The sequence below is a fragment of the Vicugna pacos genome, unplaced genomic scaffold (genome assembly GCF_048564905.1).
Source record: "Vicugna pacos unplaced genomic scaffold, VicPac4 scaffold_127, whole genome shotgun sequence".
Taxonomy (NCBI): Eukaryota; Metazoa; Chordata; class Mammalia; order Artiodactyla; family Camelidae; genus Vicugna; species Vicugna pacos.
This window is the reverse complement of record NW_027328807.1, coordinates 599,874-626,368: the sequence shown is the minus strand read 5'-3', so window position 1 is coordinate 626,368 and position 26,495 is coordinate 599,874. Positions and strand designations below refer to the sequence as shown.

The 26,495-nt window shown below is 45.0% G+C and overlaps 1 protein-coding gene across 1 annotated transcript; it reads left to right on the top strand.

Moving 5' to 3' along the window:
• Window positions 1-439: 439 nt before the first annotated feature.
• Window positions 440-26,495, top strand: LOC140695047 (uncharacterized). The gene is made up of 8 exons (XM_072957993.1): window positions 440-736; window positions 1,211-1,491; window positions 2,018-2,096; window positions 23,057-23,083; window positions 24,893-24,951; window positions 25,184-25,301; window positions 25,838-25,961; window positions 26,222-26,495. The coding sequence occupies exons 1-6, from the start codon at window positions 544-546 to the stop codon at window positions 25,187-25,189; spliced, it is 645 nt and encodes a 214-aa protein (XP_072814094.1). The 5' UTR covers window positions 440-543; the 3' UTR covers window positions 25,190-25,301; window positions 25,838-25,961; window positions 26,222-26,495.

The following is a 26,495-nucleotide window of genomic DNA, read 5'->3' as shown; positions in this document are numbered from 1 at the left end:
TCAAGTGAAAGAAGTTTTCCCTCATCCTCTGTTCTTACACGCCTCCCTGGAGATGCCAATGTTTACAATCCTTTGTGTGCTTTTCCAGATATGCTATGCAAGTTCCCACCAATGTATGTAAATTCCTTTAAAGTTTTACTTATTTTTAACTTTAAGGGATTTAAATCCTCAAGTGGCTTCTGCCACAGTAATAGAAAAGAAGAAATCTGACTCCATATTAAATCTGTTCCTTTGACTTTAACCCTGTGCTCTGTCTCCTAGGCTTCTTCTTGCTTGTAAAACAATGTTGCCTAGAGCCTAAAATATACAGGAGAGCCTATTCTGAAGGCTCTGACCTTTAAGGGTATTTAACACTTTTCCAATCATATAAAGATAACACGTTGCAGAATAGAAAATAACGTTTGTTTTGTTGGAGGTTTACAGGGATCTGACCCAGGGAGATAGCTGCAAGAACAAAGGATTCTAACAAGAAGGAATTCCTACACCAAGAAGTTTGCAAAAACCAAGCACATAGGAAAGCAGCCTGAATTCTGACTTGGGGAGATGGTTTTCCAGGACATTAGTTTGCCATCTAGGTCTACAGAAACTTGCTATTCCATGCCCCAACACTTGGTCTCCCAACTTACTGGCCTGTCCTGCACTGAGGAGAATGAATTTGGACTCAATAACACTTCTACCTACCTAGCAAGTTGGACACTGGGACTGAGGGCAGCTCTCCCACACACAGGGGCCTACGGTGAGCCCTTGATTATTCCCCAAGGTTGGGGTGTGGTTTACCCAGGAGGGATGGGGACTCTACACCAACACTCAGGCAGTCTGCTCCTTCTGGGGCTCTGACATTTTACCTCCCGCTCCCTGCCAGCCCAACATTTGGGACAGTGGAGCTAAGGCAGAGATCGTGCCTGCCTGTTTCCCAGCGTGTAAAAGGGGAATATGTACTCTTCCCAAGGTAGTTCTGAGAAACAACACCTGCGGGTGCTTGGTTCCCTGAGCAACAGTAAACCTAGCTCCTTGTGGGGGCAACGGGTATGATACCCGTAGGGTTTCTGCAGAGACCTTAGCTGGAGGGCTGGGCCAGGGACGTAAAATATGAGCTGTGGGCAATGACGGGTAAGAGAAGGGTGTATAGGCAGGACTGCTGCCTCCTTCGGGGTGCCACAAGAGGTAAAACGCTTTCTCCCCATCTCTGTTACTCCCCTCCCAATTCCAGATAACTGCCTTCCCTCTGCTCCTCCTGTCCATGTGTCTCCCTCCACTTTTCCCCGCCTCCCCTCCTCCTCCCCTATTCTCCCTCCCTCGGTTCCCCTTCTCTCTCAGGACCCAGAGCGGATCGCTGGCCCTCCTGCGCATGCGCAGTTGCTGCCAGCTGGACCGCGGGTTGGAAGCTCCAGCTCCGAGCCGGGGATCGGCCCCAATGGCTTCTCAGCTCTGTCGCCCTGTAGGCCTTTGGCTACTGCCTGGGGCCGGGGCCTCTGGCTGTGGAAGTGCAAGGTGAGGGGATATCGGGAAAGGGGTGAGGCGGCTGCGGGAGGGCGGTCGGCGTGTCACAGCCCCCCAGCGCACCAGTCAGCGTGTGTTCAGCTGGATTGCTCGGGCCAGACCCCTCTGCCCGCGCCACCTGCCCCGGCGCCCCGGCCACAGCTGTCCAGGGCCAGGTGTGCCCCTGCCGCCTCTTGGCCCAGCCGGGCTCCCCTCAGTCCGCGGCTGGCGTCCGCTTCCCCTCTCCCGCCCGCGAGTCCTCCCCTCCCGGGCTTCCTCTCCTAGCCCGCCGACCCGTCCCCACCACTGGGCGGGCTGTGTCCCGGGCGGGCGGGGTCTGCACACCCGGACGGGGCGGGCGGCTTGGGCTGGGGCTGGGGCTGGCCTCCGAGCGGGGCTGCAGCCCGCGTCCCCCACCCCGCTCTCCCTGCCCCGCGACCCCGGGGCTGCCTTCCTCTCCCTTTCCCGATCCCTGAGGTCCAGATTAGCGGCGTGGGCGCTGCTCCCCAGGCTGAGAGCCCGCGGCTGTAACTCCCAGCTTCTCCTGGTGGAGTCGGGAAAAGGGAGCGGCAGTGCTGAGGGAGCTTCTGTCTCCTTGATCAGGATTTCTGCCCCAGGTAAGTACCTTGAACACTTTCAGGTGTTATGATGGCGGTGCTTGTTGATGTCACATGTTTTTATACTGAGAGGGATTACAGTGGTGAAAGCAGGGCTTGGTTCTGTTAAAAATGAGCTGAAGGCATGAGGCTGTCTCATCCTCCATCATTCACTCTCCCAGGGTGAAACGTGAGACCCTCGATCTTAAAAAGATACTTATAGTCCCTAACTAGTCCAGCCCAGCTATTGTGTGTTAACAGGAACAGCACAACCTGAGGCGTTGGAGACCCAGGGACATTGCACTCCTAAAGAGCTCCTGGCAAAATCTGGTTTGTTTTGTTTTTTTTGTTTGTTTGTTTTACTTAAATTGTGGGACAGACTAGTAGTATAGAGGGAAAAATAATTGGCAAGAAGGATTTTTTCATATAACAGCTTTATTGTGATATTGTTCACACACCATGAAGTCCACCCACTTGAATGTTACAATTCAGCAGCTTTTAGCATATTCACATTTGTGCAACCATTATTATTCCAGAACGTTTTCATCACATCAGAAAGACCAGTTGAAATGCATGACCTATCCACCCCTTCCCAGTGGTGGTTCTAAAGAAGTTTCTTGGCTGTTCCTGACCATAAATTAACTTGTTACATTCCATGAAATATCTGGGAGGAATTCTAATCAGAATTGCAATGAATCTGTCTATCAAAGCAGGAAGAATTAATGTCTTTATGGCATAAACTTCTTCTACACATGAATATATCTGGGACCCTATCTTTTCATCTGTCCAGAGCCAGGCCTATGGGAAATCCTCATTAATTCTTGGGTTTGTGAATGATGAGATTCAATACATCATTAGATGCAACTGTAGCCTTTCACTGAAGAGAAAAGTAACCTCGTAGAAGCCAAGTGATTCTCTGATGGTTAGAATGAGTGACCGCCAGTGCTGGAGTATTCGAGTGGACTTGGTGCTTGCAGAGTTCTCCACCACCTACAGCTAAGGGGATTACCGTGTTCTTTTACTTTTTTTTTTATGGCGTTGCTTTTATTTTTACTTATTATATAAAATTATTTTTTATTGAAGTGTTGTAAATTTACCATGTTAGCTTCAGATGTACAGCAGAGATTCAGTTATAAGCTTATGCATATGTATATAAATGTTTTTCAGATTGTTTTTAGTACAACTCATTACAAGAAATTGAAAATAGTACCCTGTGCTATATAGTAGGTCCTTGTCATTTATTTTATATTTATTAATGTGTATCTGTTAATCCTCCCTTTCCTGCCTGCTAACAACAGTTTGCTTTCTATGTCCATGAGTCTATTTCTAGCAGCACCGTTTTTGCTAGCAATATATGCTGGTTGGCTCTTTTCTGTTTCAGTAGTTCCATCTTATGTGTGGGCGTTTTTCTTCTGGTGGGCCTGTGTGTGGTTTGCACACGTGATAATAGAGATCTGTATTTGGGAGAACTCCAGGCCTCGTGTAGTCCCTCGTATGGAGTGCCCACTGAACTGATGCTTGAACTTGGAAAAAAACAGTAAATGTTGGAATTTCCACAATGGTTGAGACTTCCAGGTTTCTATAACCTCTTTAGCCCACCTAAATTTTGGCTGCACCCAATACTGGATAATTTGGTGGAACTTCATGGTATGGTGGTGTAGAGACAGGGCCTTGTATGCTTCTTCTCTTTCCTTTTTCTAACAATCATTTTCCTGGGCCTTCCAGGTACTCCCCCAGAAGGGCCCAGGGCTGGCTTGGTGTTGCACTGAGGCAATATTTGTTAATAAGTCCCTTTCCTCATCTCTTCTGAGCCTCCATTTCCTTCTCTGCACAATGAGGGCTTAGACGAGATAAGTGCTTTTCAGTTTCTTTTAAAGCCATATTTCCTTTGAGAAACAGAAAATTCAAATCTCTCCACCCATCACAACCCTTTAGATTTTGACACGTCCTCCAAGGAGTCACATAGCTCTTTGTGGTAAATTGACGTGATTGTGATTCCACGTGGCACAGAAAAGACTCTTCAGAGATTTATTGCAGGGAGAGGGCAGGAAAGGGGCAGTATGTCACACTTTCTTGTGTGAGCACTGGAGCAAAGGCTTGGGTTTAAATACAGTGTCTGATGTGGCAACTCTCTAATCTTGCACAATGTGATAAACCTCTATCCCTAGCTTCTTAATGTGTCAAGTTGGGGTGGTAATGTTTTAAGGCTTTTGTGAAACATTATACACATAAGCCATTTGTGTCTCGGTAGATACAAGACCTGCTAGAGAGTCGGAATTTCTTTAAAAATACATATATATTGTCCACATCACTCTGTCTGTGTGTATTTTGAAGTTCCTGGAGGGTGAGGGTTGAGTGTAATGTCCATCGTGGGACAGGTGGCCCATGGGTCTGTGTGCCTCAGATTGCCCCCTCCTCCCCAGTCCTCTTCCTCTCAGTCCAGGATGAAGTTCCCTAGTAGATTTACACACAGGTCTTGTGGAAATGGCTTTTCATTTTATTGTTTCACCAAGGAGGGTTGCCATCATGATCTCTGTGGTCAGGTTTTGGTGACCTGAAGGCTATGCAATTGGGGATTTCTATTTTATAAAAAGAAAAAAAATTACAAATACAAAATTAGACCTAGGTTTGTGGCAGGGGCTTTTGAAAGTGGGGACCATTAGCTTTTTTAGCTTCAGGTGCAGTGGCCTCTGGCCACGAGGACACATCCTCATGCTCTGAATTTGGAGGGACCAGTGGGTTCAGTGGGAATATTTACTGAGTGCATCTCATGGGCTGCGCATTGCCTTATTTGTACTGTGTGTTCCTTATTTGAGACGGTGAGCTGATTTAAACTCAATAGCCTCTTTAAAATAATAGACTTTTTATTTTTAGATGTAATGTAGATTCCCATGTAGTTGTAAGAGATAATATGGAGAGGGCCTATGGACTCTTTGCCCAATTTTTTTTAATAGTTCCATCTTGCAAAGTTGGGGTACTATTCATTCGTGACTCACTAACCCTTTTAGGTTTGTGTTATTGCCCTCATTTCTATTTATGAATAAACTGGTGTTGAGAGAAGCACACAGGTCTGCCCAGGTCACCCACGTGGTTAGTGAAGATTTGGGTGGAACGTGGGCTTGGCATTTCCAAGCAGTACCATTATGATGGTCTGTGGCAGGGAGCAGCATTCACTTTGCTTGTTTATTCATTCATTCAACAAACATTTATTGAATAAACTCTGTGGGTCAGATGCTTTCATAGGGTTATCTGATTCTTCAGCAGTATGGAGAATCAGGTAATGTTTTCTTTTTCTTTTTTTTTTTTTAATATGAGAAAAATTTCTCTGAGAGGTTATAATCTCCCCAAAGGAAAAATAGCTCATAAATGAGGGATAGTACATTTGTACAGTTCCTTCTTCTTATGCAGGTGGTACCCTAGGCATTTTACATTTGCAAACTTCCATAATCCAGATATATTCTTGTAAGGCAAGTTTTTTTTTAATTGAAGTATAGTCAAGTTTACAATGTTGTGTCAATTGCAAGGTGGGTTTTTTTGAAATTTGAATGGAGAAAATATTTTTTGAGGGGGTTAATTAAGTCTATTTATTTGTTTCATTTTTCTAAAATGAGGTACTGAGGATTGAGCCTAGGTCCTTGAACATGCTAAGCACGTGCTCTACCACTGAACTGTACCCTCCTCCCAAAAGCAAGTTTTCTTACCCATTATTCTGCACCTTAGGAGTTCAAATAAATTGGCGTTGAAATCCAGATATTTTGATCCTACTATGGTTCTTTGCATTATATCCTGCTGAGGGGTGGGGAAGCAGTTCCTTTATTCATTCATTTATTCAGCAGTTTTGAGCACCGACTTTGCATCAGGGCCTGCCTAGGTGCTTGGAAACAGAAAACAAGAAATGATCCTTTTCTGCAGGGGATAGAAGCCTAGACCAAAAGCTGGGTAATGTGATCTGAGCTTCAGTAGCCATGTGCAGACGCTGAGGACAAAATTATCCCCGATTTGCTTGGACTTCCCTTGCCTTCTGGCTGGTGCACACCAGGTCGCCTCATCCCAGTGAGGCCCGCAGCCCACAGCGCAGTGTGTACATCGATTTACCCTCCCTTCTCGGCAGGGCCTGCAACATGAACGCCCCTGACTACGGGCAGTGCGCTGAGGACCACCAGACTCTCCCGATTGTGGTCCAACCCGTGGGGATCATCTTAGAGAATTTCTTTTGCATCTATAATGGAATCTCCTTGGTGAGCCAGATCAGACCGTGCGGCTCCCAGTGGGCACACTGTATCTACTATAGGTATCTCTATGTGCCCGAGAATGGATGGAGTGACTTCCAGACCCACCGCAATGTCATGGGCCTTGTCACCATTACTGACTGCCTCTTGGCCAAGACCTTCTAGAAGCTCCACGCACAGAGGAGCTGTATGGCACCACGCTCTACGACTCTCAGCTCTTTGTCTTTGTGCTGTATGGGGAGGTGGCCGAGCAGCCGCACACCGACGTGGCCTTCAATCTACGAGGACTGCAGGGTGGTGGAGAAGAGGATCGACGACTTCACTGAGTCACTCTTCATCTTGCCCAAGTCCAAGTGGCTGGATGGGGACCCCGAAAATTCTGGGGAGAAGACCCCCCTCCTCTACATCCTATTTGAGAAGGAGGACTTCGTGGGACTGGACACAGACAGCAGGCAAGTCAACCTGAAGGCCGGGCCACCCTGGCTGTGTGACAGATTGCTTCCCTACATCCAGAATGGGATCATCAAGGAGGAGGGCTTTCTTGTAGCCAAGGCGGGAAGGAGGTGTATCCCGCCGGTTTTCAGACGTTTAAAACTAAATCCGCCTTTGTTTCAGAGAGATCCTTTTAGGGTTAGTGTGGACACTTACTCCCCCTTTTCAGCCAGGACACTTGGGGGGACCCCTGGAGTTGCTGTCCAATAGAGTAGCCACAGCTACTGTTGTTAGTAGTGCTGGGGAGGAGGCCGGTCTGAGCTGAGATGTGCTGTAGGTCAAATGCACATCAGACGCTGAAACTTGTCTAGTAAAAAGAATATAAACTATCTTGTTACTTTCTATATTGATTACACGTCAAAATGATAGTATTTTACATACAGTAGAATAAGTAAGGTCTGTTCTTAAAATCAGTTACTTGGTTTTTTTTGTTACATTTTAAACGTGGCAACTGGGAAACGTTATTTACATGACTCTCATTTCATTCCTGTTGGACAGCCTGTCCTGGGACAGTTTCATCCCTTTGCTTATAAATGAGACTCTGAATCCCGAGACGCAGAACGAGGTGCTGGTTGAGCTCAGGGTGGAGCCAATGTCTCCTGCCTCCCAGGCCCAGCACCAGCACGGCTCAGGCCCTCTCCCCTGCCTGACAGCCACCATGCCAAGTTAGGACATCAGAAACACTGCCAGGGGCTTCCGAATTAGCTCCTTACGCAGGGAAAGGCGTGTCACGGTGTATGGGACACAGCAGGGAAAAATTCGTCCTCACTTTGTCCCTGTGATTAGGTCAAAGGCCCCACTCTGCCTTGGAAGTGCAGACGATCACTTCTGGGCTGCCTAACCCCTCACCCTCTACTATGTTTCCCTGTGTATCTTTCAAGCTGTCCCTCGGGCAGAAGAGGGTGAGACGTCTTTGCCGAGAGGTGGTCCCCCTTTACTGGGGAGAGTGAGGTGAGCTGTGTCCCCCCGGCCTACGGCCTCGGGCCTTGAGTCTGGAGAGCGCTCATGGCGGTCCCACAGGTGACGGTCGGAGGACATGGCACGTGCTGCCGGGCCCGCTGTGCAGGAGGGGCTCTGTGATTCTCTGTGATTCTAAGGTCAGATTCTACTTTCTTGTTGTTGGTAAGATGGAGGAGAAGATGCCAGAGAATTGATAAAAAGAAAATCCACACCAGTCCTGTGAATGACAGACACAGGGGATCCGTGTCCCACCTGCGTGTGGTGCCTGGTGGGCTCTGGAATAATTTTCACTTCCTCCCCGGACATTCCTCTATGGCTTAAGGAAGGGGAGAGGCATGTTGTGGCCATGATCTGTACTTGTCCTCACAGGGCCCTGTGATCTACATGCCCACACTACACTTCTGCTCCTTGGAGATGAGGTGTCAGGTTTAGGAAACTGGGCACTGCTGAGGGCATAGCTGCCAGAACCGTGCTACACCAAGGCTGGCTCCGTTCACCTCACCTGTCACCTCCTGTTGAGTCCTAAGGCGTCATTCAAGGTAGGTGCATCGGTGCAATGAAAGCAGGGACCTCCTTCACCCCCTGGACAGACTGGTGGGTGATCAGTGGAAGCCTGGAGCCCTGCCCCAGCCCCACGCCAGTGCTTCCTATTTTGTCATAGGAGGCACTGGTGACATTTTTGCTCAGCAACTGCTTGGCTCTGATTCTGCAGAGCCAACAGAGAATGCCAGCTTGTTTTTGCCTTTTGAAGTCTGCCCTTGGGATTTGGCGGAGTAGCTGGATGTGTGCTTAGCCCATAGTGGTTGACACTGTCACCATTGTTTACCCAGAACCTCGTGTACCAGGCATGGCTGCCGGCATCAAAATACAGCAGCGCATTAAACCTCCCTCCTGGTGGGTCTGTCTGTTCTGGTACCATAAGGGCTCAGCCAGCATCTGAACGTCAGTGAGATAACGTGGCCAGTGAGCTCGGGTCAAGCACGTTCTCCTCCAGTGACTTTTACTCCATTGTTGCTTTTACTATTACACAGTCATTAATTTTTTAAACAATGCTTTGGTTCAGGAGCAGAACCTAATTCTCCCCTGTTCCTCTTGGTGGGAGTGAGTAAAGTTGTCCAGCTTGAAATGCGACCACATTTTGTAGCTCAAAAGCTGTCTACACGCATCTAGGTGAAGTTTTGGTTTGGGGCGCTGACCACGTTGGGGTCCCCCGGCACCATCGCTTCCCTCAGGCCCCTGCCTCCCCTGGATCAGGAGGTGAGGGTGGGTCTCACCGTCCCTGCGTCCCTGTCCTCATCACACTGACGTAATTTCTTGTAAATGCTGTCAAAGTCATTTTTGTTCTCGTGTGTTTCTAATTTTGGCTGTTCCTCTATTCCTTTTTCTATTTTCCTTTTTCCCTTATACCACCCCGTGAGCTTGTTGTTGGGTCTGAAAATGTGGGCTGTGCACACCCTGCATTGGAATAGCCAAATCGCCCTCTGTGCCGTCTCCATCGCTATAAAAAGCAAAAACTTAACAGTTGCCATGATTCGTATATTATCCTAGTCATCTTATTTTCTACTTTTTTGGAATTTTTGCTATGTTAGCACATCACCCACTGGAGTTTGATATCTGTTAAAGTCCTTGCTTTGAGGAACCTGTTAGTTCGTCCTTATATTTGGTAACAAATGCTCTCTTACTAATTTTGTTTATTTGTTTTGAAGAAGTGAGATGCGAATTGATTTAGGCGGCTGCTGAGGGATTTTTTCATGGAGTATTTAAACTTGGAAAGTCAAATTCTGCAGCACCTTCCTTGATTCTGGCTTTTACACAAACGTGCTCGGCACATGGTTCCTGGCTGTCGCTGTGTGACGTGCGTGACGGCGCTTCCTGGCCGGCGGTCACTGGTGAGGAAGTGGCCGGCTCGGGGGTGAGCAGCTGCAGGGGACGCTGTTGGAGGAAGCAGTCACCGGTTTTTTGTTTTTTGGTTTTTTTTTTTGCATTCACCTTCCCAGTGCCATTTACTTTACTTTGCATTCATAGAGGGGCAGGAGCGGGCCTAAAACCATGCCACTCTTTTGTTCCCTTTATGAGGCTGGTTTTTCTAAGTATCAGGAAAACATTGCCTTGTCCTAAGTAACTGGTTCACTTGGATCTGGTGGACACAGGGACCGCTAAAGGGGACCGTAGCTTCCTCTCTGCTTCAGCCAGTGGGCATTCAGAGCCGGGTCTGTGGTTTGCCTCAGCAGCCGTGCAGGCCTCCCTGCACCGGCCTTTACTTTTACCCCTTTTTGGCAGTAAATAGCTGACTCTGTGTCTGTTGCAGCTGATGTCCACCACTGACGGCCGTGTGGTTATTTTGCGGTAGTGAGTCTCCAACACCCCTGTCAGCCGTGAAGGGACCTTGCATTCTCACCCCGACCCTGGTTCATCTCACCCAGGGAAAGGGCTTGGCCACCACCGTCATGCTGGACATGAGGCCTTGTTTCTCCTTTCATGCTCTGGTCCAAATGTGGACACTTCATCCTTCACTGACTTGGTCTCGCTTGAGACAGTCCAGACTTTCTGAAAGAGTCCATCACATTCTGGGGGGGAACAGAACAGAAGTAAGAGTCGCAAGTAGGAGTCTAGGCTGTCTGGGTTGGCAAATGCAGGCTGGGATCTGTGATGGCCGGTCTGTGCCCTGGAAACTGGCCTTTCCCGTGGCTCCCGAGAGAAAAGGGGTCGGAGCGAGAACAGACTTGCCTGGGTTCCTACCATCCTCATCTGCTCACTGACAGGAGTGTCAGCTAACTAGGAGCTCCCCCAGACCTCGGGCCCTTCAAACCTCAGATCACGGGCGATCCTTGAGTCCCTTCTTCTGGTCCTTCTTTGTGAGAATCCAGTGCCTTCTGAGGTGACTGGCAGCAGGAGATGCCTCCCCCTCCAGGGAACTCCCTTCGGAGGACTGTGACTCAGTGCACCTTGCTGTGAGCTTGTGGGTTTCCATCGTGCTCCCTGCAGAACCAGACTTGAGACTGGCTTAGCGACAGAAATAACAAGACTGATTCCAGGGCAGGGCCAGGTGGAGGGAACAGTGGAAATTGAATGTGACCTCAAACACCTAGGTGGGTGCTGGGGCTGTTACTCAAATGGGGAGCCTGGGAGGTACCTGCCAGGAATCGAAGTCTAGAGTAAATGGTGGACATAAGGCCTTTTTTTTGACATATGGCATTTTTAAGATGCCATTTGTCATCCAAGTTAGGACTTCCAAGAGGCACTCGTGTCTATGAGCCTGGGGCTCAGGTGAAGGAGCCGGACTAGAGATACACATTGGGATTCGTCATTCTTAGCTGGTGTTCACAGCCGTGCAAGTGGATCAGCTCATCTCAAGAGGTGCAGACTGTGTCTGAGTGGGGGCAGGGCTGTGCCTGGTTTGGAGGAAAGCCCGGACCATGCAGCTTTGGTGTGTCAGTCAGCGGCGTTTGTGATTTTCAGAGCAATGGCATTTATCCTTAAGGTTCTGGGGGGTGGGCAGGGCCACACAGGAAGAAATCTGAAGAGAGGGTTTTGGCCACGTGTGCGCGTCTTGGGACGATCCAGAGGCTGCAGGGTCCAGAAGGGGAAACTCCTCAGAAGCTGGAGTCAGAGTGGGGAGTTGGGAGAATGTAGTCACACTCTCCTGTGATGAAGGGAGGGAGGCCTAGGGAGTCCGCACCCTAGGGGACTCTCTTTCCCACGAACAGAAGGCAATCAGACAGAAGATTTGAGGTAAGAAGGGATGGGCTTTGGGAGAGGAGCCAACCTGGAGAACGGTGGTTGAACAATTCTTGAATAGTCTCCCTGAAACATAGAGTTAAAAAAACCCAGACTCTTAAGAATATTGATAGTGACTGGGGAGGAGGCAGTTGTTTTTCTGACCTCCTAAGGGTAAGGTATGTATCCGGGGATATACAGAAGAATCGGGCAGTCTGTTCCTGGGGCTTCACCCTTACCAGGGGGAACAGTGCAAGTTTAAAGGGGCAGAAGGGCAGCGGAGGGAAACTAGCCAGGTCCCGTGTCACGTACCAGTCGGCCGCCCTACTTGCGTGTTGCATTCACATCCATGCCTCCCAAGTGGGCGGTGGCAGCCCCGTTTTGAAGATTGGGAAGCCTCCTCAGAGGTTTAAGGAATTGGTTCATTTAGCAGCTAGTAAATGCTGTAGCAGGATTCCAGCAGGGCCTTGTCAGACTTCAAGGGCATGTTCTCTCTACTAATTCCGGTTGTACCTGAAATGGTGAAGTGAGTCAGTTTCGGAGCCTTTCAGAGAAAGTACGCTTTAAGTGCCTTAGGACTGTTGCACAAAGCTCAGTGTTCTTTCATAGTTCGGAACCACCGCAGTGCTTTTTGCCCCACAGATGTAAGGTCTTACTCCTTTGACGATGGCGTGGTTGTAAATGACATACAGGTGCAAAACCACACTTAGCAGCTTCTGAAGGGAAACTCTCCTGTTCTCCCTTGATCGGCTTTCTTCCACGGGATGTAACTGTGCTGCAGCTAAGGCCTGAGCTTTCTGTATGGAGTGAGGGTTTGATATCCAAATTTAGCATAAAACAGTCAGATGGAGAAAATCGAAGATGACAATATATTTTGGGGTTTCATTAGACAAGACATACTATCTGTTAATGGCTCATAAAGCTAATGAAATTGAGTACAGAACATTGCATTTCTTACTTTCTACTGAGAGCTGTCTTCCAACATAAGGTTCTCTGCTTTGGAACTTCAGCTCAACCACTAGGGCGCCTGTCATTGTGTTGGTGTGATTGCATTTACACAGTGCATGTAATCTGGGCTTCCTTAGCCCCAAACACTCCAGTGCAGAATCATAGGCTGTAGCCATCACTTAGTTATACAAATACTTCTAAAACTATATGATACCAAAAAAAATAAATAAATAAAAATAAAGAGAGAGAGGGAGATTGCCTTTATCAAAGTTCCTTTGGATTTTAACTGCAAAGTGTTGTTGAGCAGCTCTGGTTTCCTTTGGATATGAATATATACATTTCTTTGCATGTAACTTGGATTTCAGGCTTGAACACCAAGCTCTTGTTTTCCATGAGCCACAAAAATCATAGCCAAATGACACACGTATGAAACAGTTTATTCTTTTTATCTGAGACAGAATCCTTGAATTTGGGACTTGAGCTGTGACTTTCCTGTTTGCTCTTCCCACCCCTCTTGTCACCTCAGTCCTTTTTCCCACGTGGCCTCCAAGAGGTCATGGTCTCATAGGAGCAGGTGGACAAATACCAGTTGGTCGCCAAGCAGTGCTGCTGTAGATGGAGCCCAGCCAAGAGCTAAAGGACATCATCAGGGAGGACTTCCTGGAAGAAATTGGCTCTACATTCAGTTCTGAGGACAGAGTAAGAGTCAGCCAGGGGAAGGAATCAAGAGGGTGACTCAGGTGGCAGGAGCAGCCCGGGTAGAGGCCTGGAGGCTTGTGGGGTGGGGACTCGGGGAGACTGCCCTGTGTGGTCCAGGGTGGTGGGTGACCCTGCTTTGAAGGACACTGGAGAGGGCCTAGGGGTGGAGGGCTTTGGAGGAGCTTGGTTTTTACTAGAACTGACACAGAAGAGGCAGTGAAGGATGTCAGCAGGAAGTGACCCTTAGGAGAGCAGCTCTGCCTGTCCTTTTGAGTCCCACCCCTTCATTCTTTTATTCACAACACACGCAATTCTGAGTGTCTAGGGGAGAGGGGGTGGACCCACAGTAGTAAGCAAAATGTACTTGCTTCTTGAGAGCTTAGCAGTGTCAGAAGTTGACTTAGATTAAAATGTTTTATTAACACAGCAGGGCACCTAATCCAAAGTGCGGAGGTTGGAGGGAAGGAAGACTTCCTTGACAAACAGTTAAAATGAGCCTGGAGGCTAGTGGGAAGTAGCAGCAGGTCACGGGGCCCCTGAGGTCACTGGGGACCTGGTACTGAGGTGAGGATGGACAAGCAGGGTCGGGGGTGGGGCTAGAACTCTACCAGGGAGCCTTTGATGGGTTTGAAGTGGGGGAGATGTAATCAAATTTGTGCTTTGGGAAGGCTGCCTTGGCTGTGTGTGTGTGTGTGTGTGTGTGTGTGTGTGTGTGTGTGTGTAGCGGGGAAGAGGGGGAGAGTGTCACCAACTGGGAGGGTCATTAGAAGACCATTCACAGGCTCGGAGGCCACCAGTGGGAGAGGGGCGTCGGGGCTGCTTGGGGACTGCAGGGGCAGAGTGGATGCCGGGTTTCCTTGTGTGGAGGGCTTGTTAGCGGGGTCGCTCTAGCGACACCTTGTGGCTGGAAGTAAACAGATGGAGGCCGCCAGGTGGACTTACCTCTTCTCTCCTTCCCTGCCTTGTGTGATGATCTTAGCTCTGCCAACATATGGAACAGAAGAGCTAAGTTCCAGAGTAGCCCAGGACTTTGCTGGGCTCGTTCAAGTGAGAGCAGATAGGATTTAGGCTTGTGTTGAGATCTGTAAGTTAACTTAGCTAGAAACGTCCTGTCTTTTGGATTTTCATAGGGGTAGTAATTCTTGATAAAGATTGCTTTCTTGGTGAGAGGAATTTTAATACAACTGATGTCTTTCTCAAAAAATATCTTATCTTTTAAGAAATTTAATATTCAAAATAATAGGAATATTTTAAAATGATAAACTAAGGCTTTCGTGTAGTTTCTTTGGTTTCTGAGTTGATGTGTAGGTAGACCCTTTGCATTACATAATAGCACATCTTTGACAGTATTTAAAGAGCTGTTAGTGAGCGCCCCCAATTTGAAAGCATCATTAAAGCTTGCTCTGAAATAGTGAAGTCATATAGGTCTTGTTTGCAGAAGCCAGATATTTGGTTTATAATCTGCAGCATAGCTCCCTTTATAAAATAATAATAGATTCAAAATTAACAAAGTGGAAAATAATTGATTTTTTTAAAAAAATGAAACATAAACTTTCTTGTGCTATTGTTGCAACTGGAAATTTTGAAAAGAAAAATCCTATTGTAATATCATCTAAGTGAAATACATATATGTCTGTCACATTTGAATAGTAACTGCACAGTGGTTTTTGAAGTCAGGATCATTCCAGCTCAGATACTGGCAGTGATGGTTGCTGGTTTTCAATGGAAGAGCCTAAATTTGCTTTCTTAGCTTTATTCTTTTCTTTTCTTATATTTTCTTTTCTTTTCTTTTCTTCTCTTTTCTTTTCTTTTCTCTCTCTCTTTTTTTTTTTTTTTTTTTTGGGTAGTGCGAGGGTTGAGTAGTGCTGTGCCAGCATGATTTGGGGGCAATTTGTGGGCAGATGTCGTGCAGCAGCAGTGAGATATTTCCATGCATTTTACTTTCCGGACATCACCAGGGAACATGTGTGGTTTGTGCCTGCAGGATGGGATGCTGCAGGACTCCCTGGTCCATCAATGTTATGTCTTGGAGCTGCTCCGGTCAGTGAATGATTTTCTGTGGCTTGGAGCTAATGTGGTCTGATGCAGATGATCAGATGTGTAACTAAAGTACTGTTACTTGAAATAAGAGAAAAGCTAGCAAAAATGTCTCTAAAATACAGGATGAGGGAGGAGAATTGGCTGAGCTGCTTACAGTGGGGAATATTCTCAGGTGACTCCCTCACTGTGTCTCCTGTCACTATCCCCCACAGCCCTGCATGGCAGTCCTACTGAAGCAACCATGCACTTTCTCAGAAACGCGCTGAATTTCCTTGTGCCTCTGATTGTTCACTTTTTTTTTTGAAAGCACATCTTGCCCTTTGCTTAAATGCCATCCCTGCTAGCCACCACTTACACTCATTCTTCTGGACCTCGTCCATATATAGCTGCTGAATGAAAGAACAAAATGTAGTATCTCCATTTAGTGGAATATTATTCAGACATAAGAGTGAATAAAAAAGAAAAAATAAATAAAGCGGAATATGAAAAAAGCCATCTGCTCTGGGTAGTCCACCCTGACTGCTCAACCCGGCCTTTTCCCTTTGAAACCCCACCCCTTATACCCCACTCTAACTATTTTTGATAGTATTTACCACCTTCTAATAAAGTTTAACATTTTCAAAAAAAAAGAGACATGCTGATACCACTTCAACATGGGAAAGCCTTGATAACAGCACGTTAACTGAAAGGAACCAGACACAAACGGCCACATATTGTTGATTTCAGTGATCTTAGAAATGCCCAGAATTGGCTCATGCAGTGGCAGAGAGCAGATGATGGTTGCAAGGGGCTGGGTGGAGGGGGGTTGTGGAGTGACTGCTAGTGACAGGGGTGTTCTATTGGGGTGATGAAGTGTTCTGGAAATAGATGGTGGTGAGGGCTGCACAACCGTGAGTGTGCAGAAGACTGCTGAGCGCTGTCTCTGGGAGTGCTTGTTGTTGGGGCGGCTTTATTTTGTTCTCATCCTGTAATGTGAAGGGTCATCTTGTGCTGAGACCATTCAACTCCTGTGAGTGGTAAGGCTAAGAGACTTTGCAGAGTCATGTTTCTTTTTTCCCCCTTGCTGAGTGTAGGCAAAAATGGTTTAAGCCTGAGAAAGTGCTCCATATGCAGAAATGTCTTTCAGTTTTGGCCGGTGTAAAAATCTTGTGAGCTTTTTAATCATTTAGGACAGTCTGTAGGGGGAAACAGCCTGTGAAGCCTGGGTGAGACTTGGAAGAGCCGCGCTACCCTCCCAGACACGGGTGGGGATTTCACCCCCATTCAGGCAGTGAAGGGCCAAGACCCGTGAGAGGAGTTGACAGTCATGAATATTTATGTGTATCCGCTGCTTCATCTTGGATATTAATTTCTAGCTGAGTCATTTTGTGGCGGCAGCCTCATCCTACATCAGGAATTTATAGTATCTGCTCTTTGAGGTGAAGAGCTGACAGACTTGATTATTTAACAGTCTATCTTGTATTGATATCTCAGATTCCTTTGTCAATCGCAAAACAGCAGAAATACAGACGTCCTTTAATGCCGATGTGACCTGGAGCAGGTTTAGTTCTGTACCTCAGTGACCTTATCTGCGTGTGGGGAAGATGATAACAGTGCTTCCCTCAGAGGGGCTGGTGAGAGGAGACTGAGAAGCACAAATGGAAGACTTACACGAGATGCTCATGAATGACAAAATTTAGTGCTCTCAGCCTGGTGAGGCCTCAGGGGCAGAGATGTCAGAACAGAGCAGTCCTAGCCGGAGTTCGATCCGCATTGGCAGGTTTTATGATCACTATCACCACTGTGGGTTATCAGGTAGTTTTAAGACTTGGTAATATGAATTCATGAATAATGTTAAAGACTAGACAACTCAGATCCGGTTTACATAGTTCTCAAGATTTCCTGTGAGAAATGGATATTTTTTCCCCATCTTAAATCTGAGTGGATTCTCTAAAAAAATTCTGTAGTCCTCCATCTTTTTCCTTTAATTCTCCTTTTTTTTAAATAAAAATTTTTAAATGGAGTTACTGGGGACTGAACTGAGGGCCTCATGCGTGCTGAGCACATACTCTCTCAACTGAGGTATACTCTCCCCCATAATTTTTTTAAACTTTACTTTCTTAGTATTCAGAGGTTAGAGGCCTCTAATTCTTTTTTTGGAGACTTGTCCATAAACCGGTAAATCTAAAATTAATGGACAAAATTTGGTTTATTAAAAAAATCATTAGAACTTTTATCAATCCATTCAAAAGGAAATGCTTATTGAGTTAAAATGTTTCTCCTTTATGGTGATTTCTAATTTTTGGTCTAGCTTAACTTATTAAAAGTAATCCTCATCATCATAATGACCAAGCTTGCTGTGAGTGGACACCTACCAAAGGCTAAACTGTTTTTCTCATGTTTTACTTCAAAGCAGGTGTTTGACGGTAGGTATCAATGTCTCCTTTTTGCAGCTGAGGGATTGAGAGGTGGGCAGCTTGTCCCAAATCAAACGCAGCTGGCGGTGCCTAGCTCGGTGCTGGAACCCAGGCTGCACAGGATGCATTCTCAATTTCTCCTCTGATCAGCCTCCTGTTGAGTGGTTTCCCGAACTCCTGTGAGTCCATAAATGACCGATTTTGGCGATCTCAGCCTGATGAGGCCTTCAAAGGAGAGACACCAGTGAGAATGTGAGACAGAGTGGCATAAATTAAAATTGTACATTTTCACAAATGTTGCATTCTCAGGTAATGACTTAAATAGTTTATGTTTTCTTTATATTAGTGCTATGTAAGCACTAAAAACAAAACATTAAAAATGATTATAGTGCAAAATAGGAGTGGGCTTTGAAAGTCCAATCATTGCTAATGATGTTGCTTGTTTTTCTCTAGTGGTGCTTATTGACAGAATAATTTACAATGACTGAATTTGTTTTATGTATGTAGTCTTAGTATGGAGGAAAAGTTTGTCAGTGCATATTGAAAGTAAAATCTTTACTCTTTTCTTTCCTGATGATAAATATGTACGTTGTTTCCATGGCTTAAGTATATTTCCTCATTTGTGAAATTTGAGTGATGCCGTTTACCATGTCTGACTGTGAGAGGTAGACGCCTTGTATACAAAGCATCCAAGAGCTGCTTAGTAAAAATGTGCTGTCACAATGACAGATAGTTTAGAAGGATCAACTGTGAATACTAAAGAGGGTGGCTTGTTTCTGATGCATATTCAATATGGATATATATGAATATGGCTTAAAGTAACAAGGATTCAGGGTTTTGTGTGTGTGTGTGCGTGCAGTATGAAGTTTTAATGAAATCTGTATCATTCTATTGAGACAGGGACTAGTTAAATTGACTTAAGCAGACGACCTTGAAGATTATTTACACAGAATGTGTATTGTTACAACTCAGTGTTCATGCTGCCGTGTAACTATACACTCAGACATTTAAATTCGTAGGACTCTGACCAGAAGCATTAAGTTTAGAAAAATCCACATTGATCATTTTCAGGGAATAAGCTTCTCTCTTTTGTGATTAAAGAAAATTTTGATTTATTTTTCTGCACTCTTAATAGGTTTTAAAATATCAAAACATTGATTTGACATGTCAGCTTTTTTAATAGAAAAAAGCTCATGCTGTTTTAATATGTAAATAAATGTTTTTGTATTTCAATACACTTCTATGATTTCCTGGCTCTTTGAGAAGTATTTTGCAAGATACTTAGATTACCTCCTGTTGGAAAAATACAGACATGACTTTTATGAATATAGGCCTAGTACAGGTCTGTTGGTTTTTGCTACAGTGCAAGACATGAGGACTAGGAGAGCAGTATGTGCTACATAAGCTTTTAGTTATCTGATTCTTGTTTCTGATCCACAGGCAATTTTTGTGTTGCACCTTTCCAGGCAACCAGGAAGGCCTTTTAAGCCATAGGTGGCGCTGTTACACCTTCTTACAGTCTTAACTTTCCTGTTTGTAAAGGAAGTCTTAAACAACGTTTTTTTTTTTTTTTTTGATTCCTTTGCTTAGTGCTTCAGGGTAGCACAATGTCCATTATGTCTGACTACCTGGAACTATTATTCTGCTTATGTCTTAGTTTTATTCTATCATCTCGCTGTGAACATTTCAGACTTCCTGTGCAAACAGTTGCAACATCGGACTTTTCTTGCAGTGTTAGAAACCAGTGAGCCGGGATTTTATAAAAGAGCTAGAAGCGGCCTCTGGAGCACCTTAAAGCTGAAAAGTGTACTGAGTTCCCTAAGTATTATCCCCACCGCTGTGTGTCAATGGGTGGTAGGAGATTTGGTACATATACAAAGGGGTGTGGTGTTTTGACTTGGGTTTGCGTGCACGCGCTGCCACTGAGCTACGTGATCCTGAGTCAGTTCTTTCTGAGTTTTTCCCTCGTCTGTGAGATGGGGACACTCATTTCTGCTTTGTAGAATTGTGAGAATTAGAAATTATGTAAAGTGTTTAGCACAGTGTGTATGACAAGAGGGCTCATAATCTTAACTGCTGTTTGGTGTGAAGCCATCATTTGATAGTCTTTGGCAATTACTGAGAAACAGGAAAATAAGAAAAGCTGGTTTTATGATGAAAGATATTTGAGGAGGTTCCATAGTTCCTATACACATAATTTAGCATCAGCAGAGTCAGGACAGTTACACAGTCGCCCTGAACCAATGTTAAGCCACAGAATTTTTGTTACTTCATATATGTTGGGGCTTAAGGGGACCCAATACTTATACACATGTTGTGTCCAGCAGCCAACTGAGAGATGACAAAGAAGAACAGGCAGGCGATAAATGTCTCCTTTATTACTGATGAAGCCACGTTCTCCATGAAATTCAGGGCTGTGGGAGAGTGAGTGTCATGACACTATGTCCCAGAATTAGAGACTTACGCAGTCCCAGGTAACTCTGGTCCACAGCGAGCATTCCCTTGAGAGATTCTGACCCATAATGCACAGGACTGTCTTGCCATGGAACTGAGCATCCCGGCTGCTTCCTAAGGGTGGCCAACACTGGAGGGGAAGGAAAGCTTTCATATGCCCTGCTTGTCTCCCCGGACTCACACCTCAATCTGTTAGTGTGAGGAGGGCTAGCCGTGGGCCAGTGGTCAGGGGTGTGAAGGGAGAAGCAGTCTCCCATGGACCAGAGGAGTGGGGAGGAGGGAATCCCCCCTCAGATTAAACAGGTGGTGGCTTGAAACAGAAGGGTGCTCCTCAAGAGTTTATAAGAGGGGAAATAAGGATTTCCTTTGGGACTCAGAATAGTCATGAAACACAGAAGATGATTAGATGGGAGACTTGTAAATCACTTTCTTATTAAATTGAAATTTGTTGGGCACCAAAAATGTGCTACATTCTTTTCTGAGAGTTTTACAGAAATGAATCCTCCAATTTTCACAACAAGTGAGTAAGAAAGATTTGATTGTTATCCCATGTTTACAGTGTGGAAATTGAGGCACACAGAGGGTAAGTAATTTGGCCAAGGTAACAGAGCTAGTAAGTGGCAGAGCTGGGATTTAAATCCTGGCTATCTGGTTTCCAGGCTCCCAGGGATGGGCTTTGGGTGTTTACAGGTATCTGCATCCCTGGATCTCTGTACCTCTGCATCAGTTAGACCAGAAAGGACAGGGAAAGTGGAGTTATACAGGTGCTCACAGTCGTGTCTCAGCCACTGTCCATGGAGTGTGCCCCGTGATTGGCATTAATTGTTTTCCAGGCAGTAGATCTGTTCTTATAACAGAAATTTAGTCCATTGAGTTAATCTAGAAACCCTTCCTGCTCTGCTTCTGTCCACGCTTGCCATGTGACTGCCTGCCCGAGATTGGGCCGTGGAGGAGAATCTGTACTCATGGTTGAACTCTGATATTTCAATCTGGTTTGTAGTTTCACATCTCCTGTTACATTAATAAATTGAATTTCTGGTTTTCTTGCATCAGTGTGTCATAAGTTTGCTTAATGTGAAACCAGTCCATGGGAGCCGAGGGGTGCTGACGGTATAATTTCTGAGCATGTGGCATTTCTACCCGTGCAGAAATGGCTGGAGGATGTCCACCTTCCTCACTGATTTCTCCCAGCAGCAGGGTCCTCTCCCACCCCCGGATGTGAGGATGGGATCTCTCTGAGTAGGCCATTCAGAGGCCGAGTCCACCAATCAGATGAAGTACCTGGAAGTGGGTTTAATAGAAGAAAGGGGCTTCCAGGTAGTCCGATGGGCTGTTTGAGTCCGTTTGGTGGAAAGATGTCCACTGTCTGTGGTTGAGCTGCTTCTTTGCTGTTTAAAAGTCTGTATTACATGAAGGGATTTTAAAAAGCAGAAAGGTGTGATTTCAGGTGGTACATCCGCACCGGTGAGTAGTGCTGGATGACCGCCTGTGTGAGGAATAGACAGAGTCTTACAAACTTCATAAAACAGCTTTTAAAGCTCTTCCATCTGAGTGCACTTCGTATGGGGTCCAGTTCATGACTGGTCGCGCTGAGAGGGCACGTAACTGATGATGGCAGAAAGGACACGGAGGCATCAAAAAGGTCCCAGACATGTTCTGTGTTTAGAGGATGGGGCACAGAGTAACATATTTGAGCTGGTTTTTCATTGAACACTTTTGAGTATTTTCTAGGACTCCCCAATCCCCCATGGTTCCATGCAGCTAGGTGTCCCCTCAGTGCAGCTCTGTCAGCGCTTGCCCTGGGCTGACGCGGTGTCACGGGGAGCAGGACGGTCAGTGTCCCCGGCTCCTCCGAGCTCCGTCTCCTCATCCGCAGAGCCGGGTTTCTCATCCGTGTCTACTTAGTAGGATTGCTGAGAATCACACGTGATGGTTGTCAGGTGTGACTTTTGGTTGTCTCTGTGATTGGTGTATAGTCAATATTTGATAGAAACACTTGTTTTTTATTATAATTGTGGCTCCTAGATTGCAGTGGTTTTTAGTCTGCATTTATTTTTTTATATAAATTTATTCTTATTTTTAAGTAAGCACTTGTATTTATTTATTTTCATGAAGGTACAGGGGATTGAAGCCAGGAACATGTGCGTGCACAACAGGTGCTCTACAATGGAGTAATACCCACCCTCCTTGTCTGCACTTAAAAATAAATATTTCAATACACAAAATATTTCTTAAACACCATCATGGGTCCTATTTTCTGCATAGACAATTGAATACATATGCCATCTCAATAAGAATAAATGTCATAGGGACATACCTTTCTAAATCTGTTTACGTGTTTTAAAACGATCATAGCTAGTGAAAAACACGAGTCTTGGATCCACTACTTCTTAGGGTCTGCTTTGCCATCATGGGGAATTACATTCTACAGAGAAGGCTAATTGGATCTCATTGATATTTGGATGATTTTGCAATGTTCAAGGCTTTCAAAAGCTGACCGTTTTGTATTTTAAACTAACTACAAAGTTATCTTCTAGAAGTTGTAAGTCCTTAGCTTGTGAAGTGCCCAGTAATTCAGTTTGTATATGTCTGTGTCTCTGTGAACGTGTATGTGTGTGATTTCAGGAATGTAGCAATAAGTTCCATATAGCCTTCTGAAATCTTTCTCCTCCAGTTCAAGGTGTAGGTATATATTTACACAAATAAATTGATACTCTTTTGTGATTTGGCATATTGGTGGGAATAAGAGGTTCTCATAATTGTTTCAGAAGGGTTGGGGAGCATGAGCTTAGAAAATGGGAGGAGATAGAGGCAGGGAGGTTCTTTAAACTTTGTGCAAGATGAGAAACAGTAGCTTTTCTTTTTTCTTCTAAAGCAAACTGGCACTGAATTGTAACATACTAATACTCAGAATTGCTTTTCTGATCAGAGACAAGTGCCTCAGATTTTTCAAGGCAACATGAATGATGAAATGTGTTTTAGCAGTTATCTTTAAAAGTAGTTTTATTTTTCAAGTATAAGTCTATAGACTGTTCTTTTTTTCCAGCTGTACAAGAATTTCTCATTGATCCAGGTACGTGATCAATGTGTTTAGTTTCTTTGGGTTATTTATTTTTTTTAAGTGCTTGATTCATTCTGGTGTGAATGAATGTTTAAAATTTCTGGATTTTGATCTTTAAAACTTGCTGATTTATCAGAACTGCAAAAAACCTGATGTTTGTTCCTTGTTTGGTGGGGCAACCTATTGATTTATGTTGTCTGTTATAGAGGGAAATTCTTCCTCTAGCCTGTAGATAATTAAGTGAATGGTTTGCAGTGTGCCTTAAAAATTATTTGAATGCATTGAGCATGTTTGTCCAGTGAATTTTGGATTGAGTCATAATAATGACTTTGCTTTGATTCTGTGGCTTTTGTCCTCTCCACAAGAATTTGAATTCTCTGTTGCATTTTGTATTCGTGTTCTTAACAGGGGAAGGAATTTTGCATTTTTTACAGAGGTGGGTTTTCCTATCCCCTCTGAATTCCTTCTGTAATTGATACAGCGAAAATCTGTTATTGCAGTGCTTAATTATTTCATAAAAAATTTTTTGGCTTAATCAGAAACAATGACAAAGAATGATAATAAAATATACGAAAACCTTCCTTCCTTTGAAGAATAGAAATGAGGTGGTCAGGCTCACGCATGCTTTGTACCTGACACACTTACTCTCATGTCATTGTGTATCATGAGTCGGAGATGGAGTTGCTTCAGGTTTATAGATTTTTGTTTTAACATTTGTGTTGAATTCATTCTCTAGGCATGATGATTCCTGTTGCCTTTGTGGAAAGTGTAGATGAAGGGAAACAAATGCTTTGTTTTGTTTTCAGGAGGCCTGAGATGCTGATGAGAAAAGAGTAGAGGGTGGGCTGAGGAAAATAGTGATAGACCCTCACCTCCAGGCTGAAATTGATGAACAAAGAAATCAATTAAGTGTATTGGTATTTGACTAATAGAAGTCAGACAGCCCAGACTGTCTAGTTATGCCCAAAGGAAAGTACTGGATTCACCTGCAGAATTAGGTGCTTTACCATGTAGAAGCAGCTTAGAGCAATCAGAAAAATCAGTCTTATGATGAGATATAAAAAGAATATAATATCTTTTATTTCTGAAACTTTTCTACATTAAGTTGTGTAGAGCTAAAATTAAGTTTCAAGCACCAGGAGTTAAGAGTTTAGGTGGTTCTGTGGGATCGTTATTCAGGGATGTGTCTAGACCCTGCTGGAGTGGCCGAAGCTGGCAGGAAAAGACCCAGAGCCAGGATTTTTCATCCTAGGATGTCCTCCATAATGGTTCCATGTGGGAGCCCATGATTGAGTTAACAAGTTGTAACACATCCCAGCCGCCTGTCAACTTTAAGAAAAAAATTGTGCTTATTAACTGCTTTAAAGCAAACACCTGTGCATCCTCACTCCTGTCTCCTTGCCATAAAAAGCAGAGACAATGCCTTGCTTGCATGTTTGAGGTTATAGATAGCACACTGCTTATTGCACAGCAATGACCCAGGCCCTCAGCTATAAACGCCAGGCCTGCGTGGTGTTAGATAGTCTATTATACCCAAAACAGGGACCAGGCTGGTCTGGTGGTCTGCTTTGTAATGAACATGTCTAAAAAATGTATCTTGTTCCCCTCAGCCCATGACTTCCCTAAAGGTAAACTAAGCCTTAGTACTCATGGTGGAGTCTACAATCTCTGTCTCATCCCTTCTTTCCCCAAGTTCCTGCCTACTATCTCACAACTGTTATTGACTTTTTACTTTGATTATACACAATAAATATGGGAGCATTTGAGAGACTCGTGGATTTGGCTCCCTAATCCCTCTCGCTTTCTTTCCTTTTTCCGCAGTCTTGAGAAATTCATTCCGTGTCGGTAAGACTTCCGCCAGCCAGAACCCACAGTTCCAGGTGAGAAGGATGCAGGCTTTATCCCTTCTACCCGAGGGAGAGAGAGGAGATAATTGAGATATGCTCCCCTGTGGTCCCTTCCTGCCCCAGGGCCACTCCAGTTCACCTGCAGCCTTCTGGCCTCTGCTCACAGGGCCTCTGTCCCAGGATTGACCGCAGCCTTTTATTCCCTTGTCAACATTCCCTGTGCCTTTCAGAGGTTGCTCTCTTCTCTGCAATTCAACCCTGGCAGATGTGATGGTGGTCAGCGTGCTGATGGGCAGTTACTTGGGGACTCCCAGGAGCCATGCTGATTCTCCTGAGTCATTCGGGGTTACAGAACTGTCAAGCACTGCAGGAAGCCCATTCACGTGAGTTCAACACAGCATTACATCACTTTCATTTTATTTTTGAATTTTCAGTGGAGAAATTATTTGTAGCACACTGTTCCAGATTTTAGGCCGCCTGCTTTCCTCACCACCACTTCCTTGTTGGCTCTGGTGCTTGTTTTAAGAACCAGGTTTCTTCTCTGGTCATTTGTAGCAGCTGGGCTTGCCGAATCCTTGATTTGCATTTGAAGCAGAATGCTTCTTCGTGATGTCAAACTGATTTTCCTTGTCATGTCTGAATATTTCTTGTACACTCAGCAACAGTTTCAAGTGAAATGCTCTTGTCCAATTTCGGTTAACTAATATTTGCTGATCTCCTGCTTTCATGCTGAGGGCAGTTTCTTCTTCCTGTAATAAATGTTAGCAATTTGCATTTACTATGGAAGGTACTAATCCGAGGTGCTTTTGTTCTTAACAGTTTTAATACAAATCACCCATTAAAATGTACAGCGGATTTTACTCTATGCCCAGAAATGTGCATCCCAGTCAATCTTAGAATATTTTCTTCCCCCCAACAGGAAACCCAGTACGCATAAGCAGACATTATCAACTTCCCCATCCTCCCCAAGCCCCAGGGAGCCACTCTTCTGTCTCTGTGAATTTGCCTGTGCTGAACATTTCATGCAAATCGAGTCACTTCATGTAAGTGGAACCGTCTATTTTGACTGACTTCTTTCACACTGAGTAACGTTTTCAATGTTTGTCCACGTTGTGGCCTGGGTCAGTACTCTATGCTTTGCTATTGCTGAATAATATTTCACTGTATGGCTGGGCCCCTTTGTTTACCCATTCATCACGTGATAGACATTTGGGTTGTTTCTGTTTTTTGGCTCTGAAAATTAATGGCGAAAAGTAATGGTGAATATTCCTATAGGAGTTTTTATGTTAACATTTGTTTTCAGTTCTCTTACTTGTGTGCCCAGGAAGCAGAATTGCTGGATCATTCAGAAGCCAAATGTTCAACTCTCTGAGGACGTGCCAGGATGTTTTCCAAAGTGGTCACGCTGTGTTACATCCTCACCAGCAATGGCTGCGGGCTCCGCTTCCTCTGTGCCCTCATTAGTGCTTGTTAATCTTTTTTTGATTTTAACCTATTGTAGTGAATGTGAAGCGGTTTCTCCTAGTTGTTTTGACTTGATTTCCTTTAGAGCTAATGTTATTGAACACCGTTTTATT